Consider the following 20,092-nt stretch of genomic DNA (forward strand, 5'->3'; position numbering starts at 1 on the left):
GTTTCATTTTACGCTATCGTTTGTTTCGTGGTGTCGCAAAATAAACTGTTTACGGCAATATCTTTTCATCGTTTTGATGGTCACTGTAGTGGCTATATTAATTTCTTAAAGTTCTCTCTTTCTCTTATATTTTATATAACCACACTACAGATGGACAAACGCCTGTTTTTATGCGTTGTGGTTAGCAACAACGACGGTAACAGCATCACGTGTCCGCTTGTCTATGTTCCACATAAACCTTTCACAATAAAGCTGTTGAGACTTTTCAAAATAAACTGAATCACGTGAAAGAGCAGATTATTTAGGGATGAGAAGCAAAAAAGAGCCGCCAGGTGCTAAAAAAATAAACCTTAGACTCAAACGTTAGAACAGGCTTTTCCCCGCAGCACGCCGTGTAATAAATACTCACAAAGAAAACGGCGGCCTTTGCAACTTATGTATAAAAATGTAAAGTTTCATGCATCTGTTAAAACACTCGACTCCAGCTACATGACGCGCAGCAGGAAACACTTCCCGCAAGACGAGCTGCCCGAGATTCACAGAATTTACAGAAAATGTTACATTTTTTGTGATTTATATCGTTATCGGGACGATAGAATTCTTATATCGGGATATGAGATTTTGGTCATATCCCACAGCCCTATGATATGGTGCATGAATCTTCTGGAAGCAACAATTAGAAGATAAGTATGCTGTAGCATTTAAAAAATGCACAATTTGTACTAAAGGAGCCAAAGTGGGCCAAGAAGACTTCATTAAACCATTACACGAGCAATGGTGTATGAGCAGCAGCATAACTTCGATACAAGGCAGGATGGATCCGTGAGCCATCCGTGTTTATGCCAAAGCAATAATCCAATTTTGGTGAGCAATTGTGATTTGTAGCTTCGGTTTCCTGTTTTTAGCTGACAAAAGTAGCACCTGGTGTGCTCTGGTAGCTCATCTGATACAAAGTTCAGTGTGTTTTGTGTTCAGAGTGCCTCCTCTGCATGCCTTGTTGTTGTAATGAGTGGTTATTTGAGTTGACTGTTGCCTTCCTATTAGCTCGAAGTAGTCCATTCTCTGACGTCTGGCATGAACAAAACTTTTTCCAATGCTCGATTGAACTTCAGCAGGTTGTCCTACTTACATGAATAGAGTGGTTGCCATGTGATTGGCTTATTAGATGTGGCACCTTGCTTCTCAGTATACTCAAAGCATTTTCCACTAAAAATTAATGCAGGAGTTGTACCTATGCGTAAGTGCATTCTAGCATTCACATGCACATACAGTGAATAAATACACTGGGGGCAACGTGGGGTTCAGTATCTTGCCCAAGGACACTTTGGCATGCAGACTAGAGCTGTCAGTGATCGATACACTGACATTCAAATTGGTGGACAACTCTTAGACAAGTTGATCAGATACCCCCAAAAAAGTGGCTGTGGTGTGTATAATTATTATGAGACACTAATATGCATTTGTTACTTTTGGATGATTAAGAACATTACAATAGTTTGGACTCTAAAACACCAGAATTTAAACCAAAATGCTGCAGCATAACATCTAAGAACTACAGAGATAGAGCTGCATCAGCTGATTCCAAACCATTCCTGTTATTCTGCTGTATCCTAAGATGATTCAATAACGACACTACAGAAATAAACAAACAACAAAAAAAAAAATAGGACTGAGATGGTTGAGGCCACTTCAGTCCAAAATGGTAAAAATAACTAACTGAACCAACCAATAATCACATCTCTTTATTACAACAACACGTGGTACAAACATTTGATAACACTTGATAACTCAATGACCTAAAAACCCCACACACCAATGAATCAAGCAAGCATGCCTGAATAAATCAACTGAGAAGCATGGTTCAATGTATAATGAAATTACAGTAAAACGTGCATGCACCCACCACTTATCAGATATTTCCTTGAAGTCCTTCCCATACCAGACCATCTGATATTGCAAATATTGTTTGTCAAGTGCTTTGGAGAAAACAGTTCCTGAGGACTATGTAGGTTTAAATATGTATAGGCAATAAATTCATGAAAACACCTATAATTTCAAGCAATGTTGACTCAAACCACAAAACAACCAGTCTCAAAAATGTGCAGCAACCAATGTAAACAACTCAGTGATGGCTTTAAAACGACAGATGATCTACCCCTCAGGTAAACCAGTAAACAGACATTTGAAAAAGCGAGTAGCTTGAGTACAGTGTAATGATGTTTCAGGTAGACATGCCATACAGAAAGATACCATCAACAGAGAGAGCTGTTAGCTAAAGGCACTGATATCCTGTTGGGAATAACTTCATTATGACCACTGCCAGGCCCAGTAAATGCAATTGCTAGCTGTTAGCGCAGCTGTGGAAGCCTGGGCAACTGATGGAAAGTGACTCAGACACAGTTATGAATGGTGCTGGTTGCTGTGCCTGTGTGCTCTTGAATAGTTATCATCTCCTCCGTGCGGTGGAGCATATTAATAAAGCACCTTACAGTTCCACTGTCTAAACAGACCGTAAATAACTTCCGATTAAACCCACAGAGGCAGTTACATCCTCGGCCCTCGACGTGCCAGAGGCCACCGGTTTTTAACCGCCACAATTAACACATTAAACACTTCAGTCCTAAATCGGTGTGACACAATCAGCTTGCATAATGATTAATTAATGGCTAGTGTAAAGTGTGGGCCAGCTCTAGAAATTCAAAACAAGAGAAAGCTAATCGTGCTAATTGTCTGAAACCATCTACATTAACATAATATTGTCACTAAGGAGAATCAGGGAAATTGGCAAATGGGACCTTTTTTCTTTTTCCTTTTTTCCCCGATAAATGCGCACATAAAAACATCTGGAAGTCCTACAATATTGCAAAGTACAATCACTGCATGTTAAAATGCACTCAGTTTAAAAAAAATGCTACACACAAGTAAGCAATTTTTCTTCCCCTTGCTTCTTCAGTGCCATGTTGCGATGGCGATCCTGTTTGTATTATCTCCACACAGTCATATGCTGAGCGTGATGCTGTGAATGGCGTTTGCTGGGATTTTAGCATCTGATTCTTCGCCGCTGATCCTGAAGATCACAGAGGTGTTGGAGGGGATGGTGGTGGTGGCATTCAGGGACTTCCCCAGCCAGCTGTTAGATCCACGCTTATACATTTTAACGGTTACCTGCAAAGTGCCAAAGAGAGAAATAATTAGAAATTTTGTTGGATATTTCTTGGTTTTAGGACCGTGTATACAACCTATGTGGTGGTGGTGGGGTGGGGGGGAGAAAGTCATTCTGCCCGGTGGAAAAAATGACTTATTTTATTGGTGTAGAAAGTAAACATCTTTGTTTACCTTGAGGTCAACTTTCCCCAGAAGTCTAGATTTGGCAATCTATTATACTTCGTGGGTATTCTAAGGAATAATAGGATAAAAATAAACTATACTTGGGAGGTTTTTTTTAGACATCAAGATGATCTACATGATAACTATATGAATTTGTATACAGCCGAATCATAAAGTCACTTCAAGATTAATTTCATTTCCAATACCATCTACAACATATAACTCAGAAAGAAAGTCTGTTCCACTGTTGGATTTTAAGTTACTGATGCAGTGAATTGCATTTTGAATGAGGTTTTTCAGCTGTTGTCTTTTAAGCTCTCTATAAAACTGAAGTAGAAGGTACTGGTATATATTTAGATGCATCACACCTGCAACGTACTAAAGTAGTACTTCAGGTAATGATGTTTTTCATGGCTGGAAAATCTACAGTTTCTTTTGTTATCACTGTATCAGTTTATAACAATGTTGAATGAAGGTACTTTCACCTGCTCCTTGTTACAATGGGTGTCTCTGCATATGAGTTTTAACGGCAGATGCCACGACCCAAAAAGGGATTTATGTCTTGCGCTAGAATAAAACCAGCGACTTGGCAATTGAATGTGTAAACCACAACACTATAGAATCAATTTATAATATGTAAACCTTACTCAAATAATTGTAGCGTATGCATATATATCTGTATGCACCCCATCTCCTCCCATCCTTAACTGCTGGGCCAATCTTGAATGAAACCTTGCGCCAACACTGACACGCATACAGCGATTATTACCATCTATGTTTTGTTTTTTTAAAGATGTATTATAATACCGAAATCTGTATCTGACTTACCTCTAAATATGGAATGTGGAATTAGAAATAAAGTTCTTGGATATCACAGACATATAGCTCAACAGATGATGATTAATTATGGTAAAGTAGAAGGCGTTCCTGACGACCACCAAGACTGCATGACCCCATGTAAATTTGAAAATGTTATAAATTGTAAAACTGTATTTTTAATTTGACATTTTTTGTAGTTGTTAATTTTTCATGTATTATACACAGAACAGATTTAAATATAGACGTTCAGTTATTTACTATGAACTCAGCAGTTTGAGGTTAACTGATCAGTGGGCAGGTACATTTCAGGTAAGATGTGTACAATGTGTATTACAACTGGGATCTTAAATTATTGACCAAACAAAATAATACATGCACTATATTACTATCTTTTTTTAAATGACAGGGTAAAGGCACATGTTTTTCTTTTTTTTAGATTATCACAGACAACACCAACATTAAGGCATTTACTTAAACATCAAACTCAAGGTTTACAGGTTGGGTTTTGTGTGTCTTATAACTGAATATATAAATAATACATAATATCAAAGAAATGATAAATTATATAAGAAAAGGTAAAACTAGTAAAATATTTGCCAGTCTGCTAGTTTTGTTCATCAATATAATGCCCGTCTACGTGGCCTAGTCTAGTCTGAATTAGGTCAACTGTTTTACACAGTAAAACAAACCAGATTCTGCTTCTATTGGATGCTAATCCTTCAATACTCCTAAAAACATATTTAGAAACGTTTTTCTCAAGCTTGTTCGAATATTGAGCTCGAACTCTGTTAGAACAGTGATCCAAACGGAAGCCCGAAACAGACTAAATAATAAATTAACCTCGGTCTCACTGTGAATTTTAATTCCCTCCGCATCTTGAATGGAGTCATAGCTCTCTTGATTCTATGTAGGTTGTAGGGCATAATACGCTTTAACACTACAAAAACTGCCTGTTATGTTTCGAGCCCGACAATGGAAGCCTTAACTAGATTTAGACATGCAGGTAATTGAACCACATCCATTTCAAAAAGAATGCCTTGCTGCATCTCTTGTTTGGCTGCATTTACCGGGGATAACAGAATATTACAGTGCCTTTTCACAGTTCCATTTTCTTTCACTTTAGCATTAGGCAATTTTTCAATTATTTTTTTTTTTTCCATGTACTTTCATCCCCGGCTCTCCATAATGTCCGGGCCTTTTAGTTAATGGTAGCGACAGTCAGAGCCCAGTATATCGGCCCTTGTCCATTTTGCAGGTCATTGTGAAAGCCCAATAGGCCTTTTATTACGCCGACATCAAAAGGCAGATAAGCATTAGAGGTGGGGAAAATACCCTGCACTAGATATGTTCCCTCTTTCCTTTGTCTGCTATTGAAAGTGATCATTTTAATAGTGAAGAGGTTGGTGAGCTTTGGGGCTGATGGAAAGTGCGACACCCCTGACAGCCTACGAATATGAGCAAGTCGATAACACAACATGAGCACACAGTACACCCTCAACACCTGCACACTCTTGCTGCTAACCTAATTATCTACAACAAAGGCCACTGCGATTTCAGACACACATCTTTCCAGCATTTACTTACTTATTACTGTGCATTAAAACAGGGATAAAGATGAAAAAAAGCTAAACAATTGCGTCTTATATTGCAGCCTTGGCCAAATGCCACGTGGCTTCTGCTACAATAGCATCAGACACTTCAGAGTGAGTGAGTGTCTATTAATTTGGGATACATGAAAAAATAGCTTAATGACAGCTGGTGGCAGAGAGGCACACAAACCGAGACAAAGACATCAGAAAGGAATTATTCTAACAAATCACAGCGCAGCGAAATAGTTCATAATCAGCAATTAGCTGATTTAATGGAGCCAAAGTTGAGTACTTCCATACTTGTAGTGCACAAGAGGCAGACAATATAAAACCCACACTGAAGCAGGGAAGCTATAAAACCCGCCGCAGAACAATCCTGCAAATTATATTAAGAAACATATTTACAGTAACAACCATGCTAATTTGCTGCCCGTGGTTGCTACATAAATCCTGTCTGAGAATGTTAGCGTAGAGATGAATTGTGTCAAATTTAATTTACAGCCATTTAAATTCATCATCGTCCATTTCTGCGGCATCATCCGCCAAACAATAGTTACCAAGTAGGTAAGCTACAGATTTCAAATACAAAAGAGCAAAACAAGTTTCTGTGTGGTCTAGACAAGCTGCCTGCCAGATGTTGCTCAGCACGGACCACGTGCCAGGTACAGGAACTGTCACTGCATGTTATCCCTCAAGTGAATGAGAGGGTGTGTTAAAGAGTAAAAGATCATGCTGTATCTGACTTGCAGCAGAAGAAAAAAAAAGTAAAGTAGCTGCTGATAGAAACCAAAATGTCATTTAAAGTGCAATCTCTATCCGACACTTAAGATGTATTGCAACGTGTCACGGCGACACACTCTCCAATAAGCCAAAACGAACACTTTAAAGTCACTAAAATTAGGTATTAGGTTTTTCTGTGATTTGTTCACAATTGTAAGAGAACCATCGCTACTTCAAGCACCAGCAGGCCAAAATGGTGCATTTCATGGAAAGAACAAGACCCTTGGGGCTAAGGCTGGGTGTCACACAAAGGGCTGAGAGCTCACCTAACGGTGTCTACCCTGATCTCCCTCTCACTTTCAGTGTCGCAGAAGCCATGTGAATGACATCACTCCTCACATTTCAACAAGACAAACTCATTCTTCTTATTTACCGTCTGTTACTAGTCATAAATCCTATGTCTGGTTCACTGTTCACCTTTTAACCTCTTTTACTCAACAAGACAACTCATTCTCTGAAAACTTCTCCATGCAAATTGCTGATAGACATCTCCAGTGGTTTCCTTATCTCCCATCTGCAGGGATCTCCACGGTACAGATTCAGAGCTAGTTCTTTTAAAGACCGTTCAAGCATCCTAAATCACTTCTGCTAATAAAACCAACATGAATCAATGATGTTTAATTGTGACTACAGAATTATTTCTGTATAAATGTATTTACTGGTCATTAAGGTCTGACAGGTATGACAAATCCGAGGAACTGTGTAATTGGGTAGGGACATGTCACCACCTGCATGTATTGCCACTCACAAAGTTCAGATTCTTCCCCTGATAAAGTCAAAGAATCCCAGCGGTGTATCAGTCAGCAGAGGCTGTTACCTGGAGCCATGGTGCAGTGTTTCAGGTGAACTCTGAGTGAGCGTAAAGACACACCAGCTTCAGACGACGGGCTCTTTGTTCCACTTCGTGTCTCACTAGACACGGACAGAGGGGGGGGACACTGAGTAACACACCTTTGGTGCACCAAACCTCTTTGTCGATGGGCCAAATGTCATGGAAATGGACCAAAAATGGTTTGCAAGGCAATTAGGTAAGCACTGTGTGGTTTGGCTCAGAAGATGAATATATTAACAATCTGTTGAGTGAGTAACTACCAGCGGTAATTTGATTCAACTCAAGTCATGATCTTGATGATCTGACTCAATGATTTTCCATTAAGACACAAAACCGAATCTGATTAACAATCAGCCAAAAGTGTTCCCCCCATAGAAGTGGCTAAATTAAATAAGCCAGCTTTATTCTAATTTAATACATAATAGATTTTGTTTTTACCTGCTAATTTTTTGAGGTTACAAGATATTAAAAAAAAGAAGAAAAAAAAAAAGAAATGTAAACAGCATCCCATATTCTGAGTCCAATCTCTATCTCTACAATACATTCACCCACTGAGTTAAATTCACCTGTTAAACTGCTTATTAATGCAAACAGCTAATCAGCCAGTCACACTACAGCAATGCATTTAAAAGTGTAGACGTGGTCAAGATGACCTGCAAATGGTCAAAACGGGCATCAGGAATGGCTGTGTTGATACCAGACATCAGGGGAGAATGGCCAGACTGCCATATAACCACTTGTTACAATCAAAGCACGTAGAAGAACATCTCCGATGACACAACATTTAAAACCTCAAAGCTAATGGGTAAGAGTAGCAGAAGACCACAACCTGGTGTCACTCCTATCAGTTAAGGACAGGAAACTGAGGCTACCGTTTGCACAGGCTCACCAAAACTGGGCAGTAGAAGATTGGAAAAATGTTAGTGATGAATGAGTGAACGAAGACGTCAAGAAACGATGGGAAGTGGCAATCACGGACAAGATGCGAGAGTTGAGGCTCCGATGGTACGGCCACGTAGTCCCTAGCGATGAGAACTCCATCGCTAAAACAGCCCAACGATTAGACCGGTAACAGGCCAAGAGGAAGACCAAAAAAAAGCTCTGGATGGACCGAATCAAAAATGATATGAAGGCTGCGAATGTCACACCAGAAGACGCTCTGGATAGGAAGAAGTGGAGGAAGGCGTGCAAAACACCAGATCCTTCATGAGCGGGACATGAACCGCTAGGAAAGAGAGCTTTGAATAGAGGGCTAGAATTTGGCAAAATGAAAGCATTAGTCCATCTACAATTCAGGCTGACAGTGGCAGTATAATGGGTTGGGGGATATTCTTTTGAGAATACCTTTTTGAGCCCATAGTATCAACTGAGCATCATTTAAATGGCACATCTTACTCGAGTACTGTTGCTGACCCATCTTCTGATGGTTACTTCTTCCATAATGATGATGCACCATGTCACAAACCTCTCCCAAACTAGTTTCTTGAACATTACAGTGAGTTCACTGAAGGGCCTGCACAGTCACCAGACCTTTGGGATATGGTGGAACAGAAGATTTGCATCATAGTTGTGCAAGCAGAAAAATCTGCAGCTACTGTGTGCTGCTATCATTTCAATATGGATCAAAACATCTGAGGAATGTTTCCAGCACCTTGTTGAATCTATACCATGAAACGTATCAGAGCAAATCAGAGAGCTAGAGACATAAAGTGAATATCAATTAATTTAAACATTTAAATTCTGTATTTTGTTGTTTTTTTTCCTTTCATTTATATGAATCTTGGAATGGCTGTACTGTGATACCAATGTTATCTTGGGTAACGTACTGAATCATATCACGAGTTTCTATTTGACTCCCAACCCTATCCATTAAGATAGAGGTGGTGACATTACTGTCCATGTTAATCACTGTGCTCGTCTGAGGCCACAAAAAGAAATAAATAAATTATATATATTTTTAAAAAATGCCCGGTTAAGTTCCGATTAGATATGACTCCCCTTCCAACCTGCCTCAGCTAACAGGAAGCCATTAGGCTGGGCAATAACCATTTGCATGCAGTCACCCAGCTCTGACTGTGTTTCCATCCACATAAGTGCATTTTCTGCGAGAGGTTAAAATATGAATCCCCCTCCTTTTTCTCCTCAATAGGTCTGGTTGTCTGGCTGACTTGAGAGGGCACAATCTATGACTGATTTAATTTGCTCTTTACGAACATCTCTAACAGCATTACCCCCAGAGCATACACTGACTGCCCCCATCTGACTCCATTAACTCCCAAATCAGGTTTAAAGACCATATTGATGCCGTCCGTTATTAAGGGTGATTATCAAAACAACAGACAATGGGCCAAAGTGTCTGTTAACTAGTTTATCCATAATTTCACATAACTGTAACAGATGGCAGGGCTGTCAATTATATACTGTATCTGCAGTGCACAGCAGTCACACACTGTCTGGATATGCAGCATATTAGCATTTACATTAAAAGAATGAGAGTCTGCTCACAAATGGTCAAAGAAAGCCTGAGAACAAAAAGAAACTAAATATAAAATACAAATGTATCTATTTGAAAACAAAGGTGAAAGCTTGGATTCATCTGGCTTTCAGGTAGAGGCTTGCTGTAATTAAAAAAAAGAAAAGTGACCAAAAAATCTTTTTAAATAATTTAAAAAAATTACAGTTTTTGCCGTTTAAGCCACTTCAGCACCTTTATTCTCCTCAATTAACGAGAATGGCTTTCGAAGCTGTAATTAAGTGCCTCTGCTCCACTCGGCCTCTTCATTATTCATGAATCCCTATTGATCATATCTTAGCACCTATGCTGCGGGGATCACTCTAATATCCTGAATCCATAAAACAAATAACTGAGCCTACAGAGATAAAAATGAACATGTTGGCCAATGACCGCAGAAAAGTTTCTTTTAAATACTAAAACCAGCATTTAATGCCAAATTAGATAATGTCACAGAACTGGAAAAAAAAGATATCTATGAAGCTTACATGGTCTTATTAAATGTGCTATGACAAAGGATTGTGCAACAATTCAATAATGGTTTCACAGGTGAACACAGAATCATATAGTAAGGGACATAGCTATTGATTTTCATTTCAAAATACTTTATTTTTGTTGTTGTTTAATTGTAAAACTGCACAAAAAAGGGGAAAAAATTCGTTCTAATTCTTTATTTATCTTGCAAAAGAATCAAAGACAGAGTTTCGATCTTCTAATTTTTTAAAATGTACCTATGCAATATTTATTATGCTTTCAATTCAACATTTGAATGTTGAAAATGTTCAAGTGAACATTTTACATAGCTGAACATTCGGATATTTGAACTGAGTGAAGAATCGCCCTGAAATACAGTTCACTGCATGGAACTTCATATTAATGGTGCCAACATATTTAAAAAGAAAATCCTGTTACTGCAACCATATTACAAAACCCTATTAATGCACGCGCTGTATTTTCTAGACAAAGTATACAAATTAACAATATTCTATATATATGCATGCAGTAGAGCAGATATTATTACCCACAGTGCCCTGCAAACCCGGGCTCATTCCACATTCACGGAAATTATTTGCTAATGAATAATAATGGCTTGGAGCTTAATCTTAAACATGTATTCAAATTTAGTGAAACTCAAACTCCACCTGTGTTAAGTAGGAATGTGTAAAACATGAACTCTAACGTTTCATGTTTAACTAAATTAACAAAAGAGCACTTGAAGAGCCCTCTAAAATGACTGGAACTGCATGCTGGGTGATGAATTTGGAGGAAACACATTGAGTCATCTTCAAATTGACAGATGCAGAATCTCTCCACGGGACTCTTCACTGCGGTTCAGTGCTCGAGTGAAAAAATAGATTTTTTTTTTCTTTTTTTTACTAAGTTTAATCACATGCTATTACAAGGCAGCTTTTATCATTGCCTTCCACTGTATAAGTGCCGGTGTCTTCACTAGTTCATTACAGACACTTGTGATTCTGCAGCACTCTTCTCATGCGTAATTGCACGGTTATTTTTCCTCCGTAGCTTCCTACACGCTCTTTGGCGCGAATTATTTCCAATTCCAGTTTCCTTTCGAGAGCGATCCTCCAATTACAGAAATCTGAACATCATGGTAGTGTCCACATAATTTTCATCTCTGCTGGGGAAATGCAATGCAACCAATAGATCTTTCTTTCTAGAAAAAAAATCAATCTAAAAACTTTTCTTTGAAAACTTTTCCACAATGGAGATATCATCCTACGCACTGCGTCCCTACAGGCTTGTTGGGTACGCAATGAAATAAGTGAGCTATGAATCTGAAATTAGCGCCTAAATTGTAGTCTCAGTGACACAACTTTAAAGTGTGCTTTGTTTAATTTTGCATAACTGAAAAAAAAACTACAGTTGTCTTCTTTCTTTTTTTGTTCTTTTAGTGAAACAGATCCTTTGATAAGTGGAGTTATAGCCATGCTCACACAGAACACATAGAATATGGTTTCTAATGATTATCATAAATATTTGAAAGTAAGAGTAATGGGGAAGGCATATATTTACCTCAAAGGGGTGAATGCTGTTTTTTTCACTACAGTAAAAGAAACCCCAAAAGACACAGTGGCTGACAATATTATCTATTTAGACAGCAGAATTTGCAGGCTTTGTAAATGGCCTGCTCCTGGCCTTTTGTGTGCCTCCATTCATTATCACACAAAGCAGTTGATGTCTACCCTCTCTGCCTTTTCTGTGCTAAGCACCAAGTGCACCAGCTGTCCATTACAGGCCCGTGACGCGTGCAGCCTGGGAGATGGCCAAATGGAGAGGAATGTCATGGTGGAGTTAAATTAACAAGCTACATTTGTGTGGAATCTGTAGCTCGTCAGGGAGACGAGATGTATCTCCGGCAACCGAGATCTGATTATTTGTACCATTCTCTGTTAGCTGAGATGTTGTCTGTGAATTTGCAGATTTCCACCTACCGGCTTTGCCTCTATTAATCAGCTAGGAGGGGCTGTGTAGTCAAGTTACGCTCAAAAGAACTTAATTGTTGCTTCACAGCTCTGCAATTAATAGATGCTCAGTATAGGCTGACTGCAAGTCAGAAACTTTTTTTTTTTTTAAATCAGGGTCTTCTCTTGAATAAACTGCATTATATGAACTGGCCTTATTAGAAGAGGGGACAATATGAAGATGAATATCACAAGTAACCTGCACTTTAAATTATGACATGAATAGATCTTCAGCTCTTTCTCTCTCCTTAACACACACAGACACACACACACACACACACACACCGTAATTACCCCTCAATCCATACAAATTGAATGAAGCCAGAACCGTGGTCTAAGAATATAGACCATAATTAATAAATTACAGCCACTCCACTCAATCATTCTCCACTTTGGTGCATGTAGACATCCCATTCTCTGCAGAGTAATTGCCTGCGCTCACAGAATACACACCTACTGCCTCCACGGCAGCTTTCTGAATGCATCTGGTGCCACTTCATGCAACCTAACAGATGCCCGAGAGAAATCGTAGGTCATGTTGGAGATCTTCTAGCCTGTGTTTACAAGTAAAAAAAAAAAAATCAAAAGCATGCATTATTTGTAGGCTCTGAAAATGGGGGTAGCTATCAGGTTTCTTTGCTGCCCCCCCAAACTTCCCCTGGCAGCTGCTGCACATGAGCAGAGAGCATTTTTTTCTCTCCTAAAGACAAAGTAGGTGACACAGTGAATTAAAAAGGGCAAAACCTCCAAATATTAAAGTCGATTTCCCCTGGTGCGGACTGCATCAACACACCTAGAAACCGATCAGAGAAATAAAACCAATTTCACAAAAGCATATTAACCATCTATTCTCCAATTTCCTTTTTTTTTTTTTTTTAATATGAGGATGAGGTTTGCATCACTGTGCCTCCATTTGCAAATATCTCTTTGAAAATAATATATTTTCTTGTCATGTTTTGTGTCCCCCTGGGCAAGAAAAGAGCCCACTGGAGACTGTCTAATGACTGCTGGGTCATGTATCAAATACACAGCAGCTGGAGGCGAGGGGGGAGAGTACATACAGTCTGGGGTGCTGGGTGGTGGTGGGGGCAAACTAATGCCTGAGCAGGCTTGCATGGACATCGCAGGCTGAGTGTCTGGGTGTTCGAGGGTGGGTGTGAATCTGTAATGGATGCTGAGCTGGGTCGCACTCGCTGGTCTTTAAAGAGGTAACATTTAGTTAACTGACAAGCAGAAAAGAGGCACCACTGCCAAGTGAAAATAATGAAAGGTTCGATCCTGCTTTTTGGAAGAAAAGAAAATGTAACGAAATGACATTTTTTGTGTGTGAATCTAACGTTCTATCATCATTGCAATTTAACTTCTATATAAACCACCTTTTTCGGTCATTGCTCTAGTGACTGCTAAGATTTGCCAATCGCATCCCGAGAGGCAACATTTACCGAGTCTGAATGAAATCTGCTTATTAACCCAAAACATAAAATCAATTTTAATCAGCTCAAATTACTGTGATGCAAACTAAATACCTGCCCTAACGCTTCAATAACACCCAGGGTGTCCATTAAAATGATCTGAGAGAGAAAGAGTGTAGGTGGTCGAACTGGTTTAAAAAAAAAAAAGAAAAAAAAGAACCAAATTTACATTTTGTGGAAAAAGCATTTGTTTGGAAAATTGGTCAGTACAATTTAAATTAATTTATATCTAAATGCTGAACACTGTACTCAGTTAGACCGCTCTCTGTGGTGTGGTGAAAAAAAAAAGAAGAAAAAACGGTTCACTTTCTTATCTTAATTGCTAAACTGTATCACTTCATCTGTGTTTATACAGTAATTTTCTCATACTTCTAAACAGAAATGATCCTAATTGCATTCAAATAACTGTGAAATTGGTGTCATGTTTTGGGGGTCTTCAGCACAAATCAAACCTGTGTTTTTCCAGTTACCAGAACAACAGAGGATAATTGATGGAGGCAGTCATAAAGTGCTACTGCCACCTGCTGGTTCATGATGAGCGTGATGCTTCACATTATCATTTGGACAAAGCATTCGATCCCAAGTTACAAATGGCGTTTATGTTTGTGACTGGTTCATCAGAACCACAGTAGTGGACTGACCTGAGGAGCGTGTCCCAGCAGGGCCCAAAGCGAGTCAGCAGAAAGGGTCTTGACACTGGAAAACTCGAGGGTGTCCGTCTCCTGGCGGTTGAGAGCGATATACGGGCAGCTCTGGAAGTCTCCTTTTAGCTGCTCGCCACAGTGCAGCCGCACCAAATCCCACGTTCCCACCCTCCTCAGGACGTCTCGCACTGATTCCATCTGCCTGTACGACAGATGACCTGCAGGTCAAGAAAAACACAAGTTTAACTGGCTTTTTATGAGCCTTTGCCAATTTAGTCATAATTATTGCTAAATTTAAGTCAGAAGTTTACAAAACCCCATAAATGTCATGGTAATTTGGGTCGTAAATGATTTCTTTGAACTGTTCTGTTTACAGGTTGGAATAATTGCACAGCATAGATCTTCATAAAACAAGGGGTTCACAATTGTGAATTGATTTTGGATTGCCTCTAATCCACACACGGTCAAAAGTATAAATAAAGGCTAAAATCTATACATACATTTACTTCAACATTTTAATAAGTAGTGCTAAAAATTATACGATGTCTTTTAACTTGACAAGGCCAAGGCCAACTAAGTTTCTCTTTCTCATAAAAAGGATATGTTTGACAGCTCTCGTTGGATTGATCAACACGTAGAACAATGGAGAAGGAACTCAGTGAAGATCTAAGGAGCACTATAAAGTTACAGAAGTTGAGATGGTCTCTTGGAGGGATTGGTAAACTGCAGATTCCAAGACCATCAGCTCAAACAACTGTATGAAAGTACAAGTTATTCAAATGTATGACATCTTTGCCAAATGAGAAGAAAATGGTTACCATGCTCAGGACCAACTCAGGAACCACCAAGCCTGCCATGAATTAGAAATTGCTAGAATGCTAGCATCACTATCCTGTTGGTGGTAGCATCACTCTCTAGGGCTGTTATGCTGCCAGTGGTAGTCGTGTATTGCACAAAGTGGATGATAGGGCTGTTCGATATAATGATATATATCGGATGACGATATAAAAACGTCTATCTTTAATTTTACGCTATCATTTGCTTTGTGGTGTCGCAAAATAAACTGTTTACGGCAATATTTTTTCTCCGTTTTGATGGTCACTGTAGTGGCTATATTAATTTCTTAAAGTTCTCTCTTTCTCTTATATTTAATATAACCACACTAAGGACGGATCGCGTGTCCGCTTGTTTATGTTCCACATAAACCTTTCACAATAAAGCTCAAGATCCTGTTGAGACTTTTCAAAATAAACCGAATCACGTGAAAGAGCAGATTATTTAGGGATGAGAAGCAAAAAAGAGCCGCCAGGTGCTAAAAAATAAACCTTAGACTCAAACATTAGAACAGGCTTTTCCCCGCAGCACGCCGTGTAATAAATACTCACAAAGAAAACGGCGGCCGTTACAACTTATGTCCAAAAATGTATAATTTCATGCATCGGTTAAAACACTCGACTCCAGGTACATGACGGGCAGCTGGAAACACTTCCCGCAAGTCGAGCTGCCCGAGATTCACAAAATTTACAGAAAATGTTTTTGTGATTTATATCGTTATCGGGACGATAGAATTTAAACATATATCCAGGCAGAATTATGCAAGACACTTGTTGATGGCAATCAAAGGTGTGGAACTTGCTAAGGAACAGTTAACCAAATATTAGTGGGGGTATATGTTTATATTAGGCCTGTATTGATACTTTGGCCATGTATGGATTAGAGAAAATCCTAAATAAATTAAAAATTGATAAATGTATGCTGTACAAATTACCAAGACATTCATGCCCATGATGAGTGTCTGTAAATTTTCGATTGATTCCACCAGAACTTTAGGCAGCAGTGGATATTTTCACAAGTTTTAGGACATAATAACAGACATATATCATGTTATTATAGATCAGTTCTTTTTGCAATGTGTTGGAACACTGAGCGAAGTGTTAATGCATATTCACCAGAGATCCAGGAGGGCGTCACCGCATCTGATATCCAGGCAATATAGCCCTCCTTGAAAGATTTGAGGAAGTCCTCTATTTGGCTGTGGGAGACCAGCTCCCTCTTCTTCCTCAGCTCCTTATCCAGTTCACAATCTGGTGAGAGGAAGATGATTCTGGGGAAGAAGAGACTTTGGCGCACAGACACTCCACTCCTCTTCAAATGACTGCATAAGTTTGCTGTTTTAGTCTAAGAGACAGACATTAGGTAGATACTTATTATTTCATTTTCTTTATTAGTATCTAAGTAATAAAAACCTTTTCAGAAGCCTGGATCGTTTTGGTTAAAAAGATGATTTGTTTCATCCAACACTGATATCCACTTTGCATAAAACACCTGGAGAAAAGTAGCAAAATGTTCAGCAGTTATCGAATTTAAAGGCCAGCCGATTAACTTATTAAATGTTCCAGTATTTACGTGAACAATGCTGAGACTCATCAAGTTTAGCATGCGCTCACATTCACAGGATGTCTCAACATTCCTCCTGCAATGACCTGAATCACACACTGTACTTTTAAATTTCAAAGAGGGCCCATTTAGAGAAATTATGTAACCTCAAATTTGTCGTGTTTTGTGTAGATTAATGAAGTTAATAGATCCAATTCACGCAGAACACGTTTCAATATTGCAGTGTGTGTTTGCCATTGAACTGTTCTGTCAAGCTTCAAGTCCAATTTGAGCATCTATAGAAATGGAAATGAATGACTCCTAACAGACCCAGCCACATAAGGTGACAGCTGTGTTTAGGCACCTGCCTGCTTTCATTCCCACCCCCCACCCCCACCCTCCTCAAACCGTGAATACAATTATGGCCTTTCAAATGAAGAGTGCCCACTTAGGAAGTTTAGGAAGCACTTCTGTATTTAAAATTTCCATATAAATTGCTATAGTGACTCAGAATCTCTTAACCCGACCACAGTTTGGATGAAAACAGTGTATTGGACAATTGGTTGGACCTTGGACTCAAGTGTGCCAGACAGTTTGACATTTAGGTTTTCATGGAGCCATTGCAACATTTCAGATAAAACTTGTCTTTTTTAAAAAAAATTTTACCATGATAGCTTTGAGTGGATCTTCAATCTGCTCAATGCACGTATTGGTAAAGTTCTGGTCCTCTTCTTTCACTTGCACATGCCAGTTTTGGTTGTGAGCAGACACTGTGCCTCTCCAGGGTTTAACATCTATGCAGAAGATCCCATGACCTTAGCAAAGAGATCAAGAAACATTAATCCTTGTCACTAGTCTTATAATATTAGTGTTATTGTTAGAATATAACTTATCCTTTCCTAAAGCCATTTAATTCGTAGCATGCAGCAAAATAGACGATTACAAAAACTGTTGTCCGCTTAAATAATCTTAAACATTTAGATGGAGATGCTAAATCTTACATCCCTATGTCATATGCATATTATTTTCACATATTATTCCATGCATTTCTTCAGCAGATACCCACCTGAAAGGATAACAAGGTTGATGTCATCTTTGGTTGTCTGAAGCTGGTCGGGGATACGCAGATTACAGAAAACATATTCCTTTTTCAGCCCGGTGAGTTTCCTACAGAGGAAATAAATGGTAAAAATATATATTTTTGTTATTCCACTTGAGCACAGTGGTACAAGCTGCAAGCAGAATAGTGATAAATTATCATTTTGCCTTTAAACTCCACCAATGCTACCCCCATAGAGGTTATATTAGATCACCATAAGCTGCTCCATCTCCACTATTATGCTGTTGGGTGCTGTCAAAGGTTGTGGACACCAGTGTTAGGGTTGCAGGTTGTAGGCGATGGACAAGAACAATGAGGTGAAAGACACTGCAATGCTCAGAGTGAAGTGCATGGGCAGAGGATGGATTTCAGTGATGGGTAGGGGAACAGTAATTACAGGCAAAGATTGTTATAAGGGACAACTCTACCCAACTTAACCAAAAAAACAAAACAAAGATTATGGGCTTTATTGCCCACAATACTGCTAGCTGGGGGTTTGGTTGATGCATTACCTGTAATGGTAGGCAGGACCACAGTCACTTTTTCTCAGATGTTACAGAATTATTCTGTCTCTTAAATTTAAAGTATCTTATTTTATTTTATTTCATTGTTTTATGAACACAAATCTTCTATATTGCTGCAAAAAAAGGGAAGCTGTACAAAATAAAATTCCTTTACAGTTTTTAGAATTTCTGATTTGGACTGTATTGCAACTCACTTCACTTTACTGCCTCAATAAAGCACTCTGTGCTGAAATAAAGTAGAAAAGCACCTCTCCACCACACTCTTACCTAATGGGACCAAGATCTAGTTTAAGGGTAGACTCTTCCGCTGCTCCTTAGAGTACAGGTGCTACACCTTTAATATGATGCATCAAGAAAAAGACAGATCTGGACTTCAATCATTTCTAAGCCCCATTTAGGGCCCAGTGACCCCCCCAAATAAACTGTGCCCCTGGGGGTTTACCACTGCCAGTGTATCCCTGTACTTTACTTGACACACACTAACTGTACGACTAAGGTTAGTGCAGGTTTAAGTTGACCTAATACTTACATCACGCTTTGTAAAAAGTCAGGTACTGTCGGTGTCTGCTTTGGGATTTGGCCATGGGCAGCTTCTGACGCTTTGGAGGTTAGATGGAGCTGACTCAGCAGACTTCCAAGCTGAAACATTCTAGTCTTCATTATAAGCACATAAACAAAATGAGAATAAAGAAAAGCATAAGCATTCCAGTTGTTGGGGTATTTTTTACAGAAACAACGCCATTGTAAGGAAATGTAAATGATTTGTCTATATGTAACGGGAGATGTTTCCCGTAACTCGTAAACTGGAGACCGAAACCCTTGTTGTCGTAAAAACAGCATGTTTGTGTACACTTTTGTCCCCCTTTCTTTTCTCTTTTTTCAGTCCAATCAAACTTTTATCACTCCAGCATTTGCACTGTTTGCGTTTAACGGCGTGCTCACAGCTACACTCGGTTTAACCGCATTGTTGACGGTCTTTGGACGCTTGAACTTTAACGAACCTCAGAGAGGAGAACAAAGAGCGAGAGCAAAGCGGCATGCTGACGCCAAACAAATACGTACAGTTCAGGTATCGCGCTGTTTACGGAGCCTCTGAAGATGGAAACATCAGAGAATTCAGTTCGACATTTTCCCGACGTTAACGTCAGCCTGCGCGTCTTTTTTCCCCCTCTCCACGGTAACCCTATCCAGGACAGCTGTTTCAAAATTTTGCCGACTCCCCCTCCTCCCCCTGTCTGGCTGCACTTCCACTGTTCCTGGAAGAAGTAAACAACAGACCACGTGCAAGACCTGCAGCATCAGATTTCTCCCACGGAGGAGTGACGTCACTCAGCCATCACTGCAGCGTTTGCATGATGATGCATTCAGGGAACCATTACTGTTGCTTTCATCCGCTGTGTAAATCGCAATAACACTGTGCAAAAGTACAAAGTCGGTACATGAAAAAGCCACACAATGATATGTGTGTGTAAATGTAAACAAGTGTAGGTGCATTTGGAGACTGACGTAGTGAAAAATGAACATTAGCAGAGTCTAGGAGAGGAAAAATATTAGACCAAGCTCCATCTGCTTCACACACACGGGCAAAACAGCCCCCCACCCCTCCACGTGACCTAAAGGAGGAACAAATACCCC

The 20,092-nt window shown here is 39.4% G+C and overlaps 1 protein-coding gene across 1 annotated transcript; it reads right to left on the reverse strand.

The window, feature by feature from the left end:
* Positions 1-1,729: 1,729 nt before the first annotated feature.
* Positions 1,730-19,739, reverse strand: LOC102205911 (uncharacterized). The gene is made up of 7 exons (XM_005736470.1): positions 19,520-19,739; positions 18,987-19,106; positions 17,901-18,001; positions 17,501-17,649; positions 16,408-16,636; positions 14,456-14,676; positions 1,730-3,165 (listed from the first exon to the last, which is right to left on the reverse strand). Exons 2-7 carry the CDS (start codon positions 19,103-19,105, stop codon positions 2,998-3,000), a joined length of 987 nt encoding a protein of 328 aa, XP_005736527.1. The 5' UTR covers position 19,106; positions 19,520-19,739; the 3' UTR covers positions 1,730-2,997.
* Between the last annotated feature and the right edge of the window lie 353 nt (positions 19,740-20,092).

This window comes from Pundamilia nyererei, unplaced genomic scaffold (genome assembly GCF_000239375.1).
Source record: "Pundamilia nyererei isolate P.nyererei 1_Seehausen unplaced genomic scaffold, PunNye1.0 scaffold00069, whole genome shotgun sequence".
In the NCBI taxonomy this organism is placed as follows: domain Eukaryota; kingdom Metazoa; phylum Chordata; class Actinopteri; order Cichliformes; family Cichlidae; genus Pundamilia; species Pundamilia nyererei.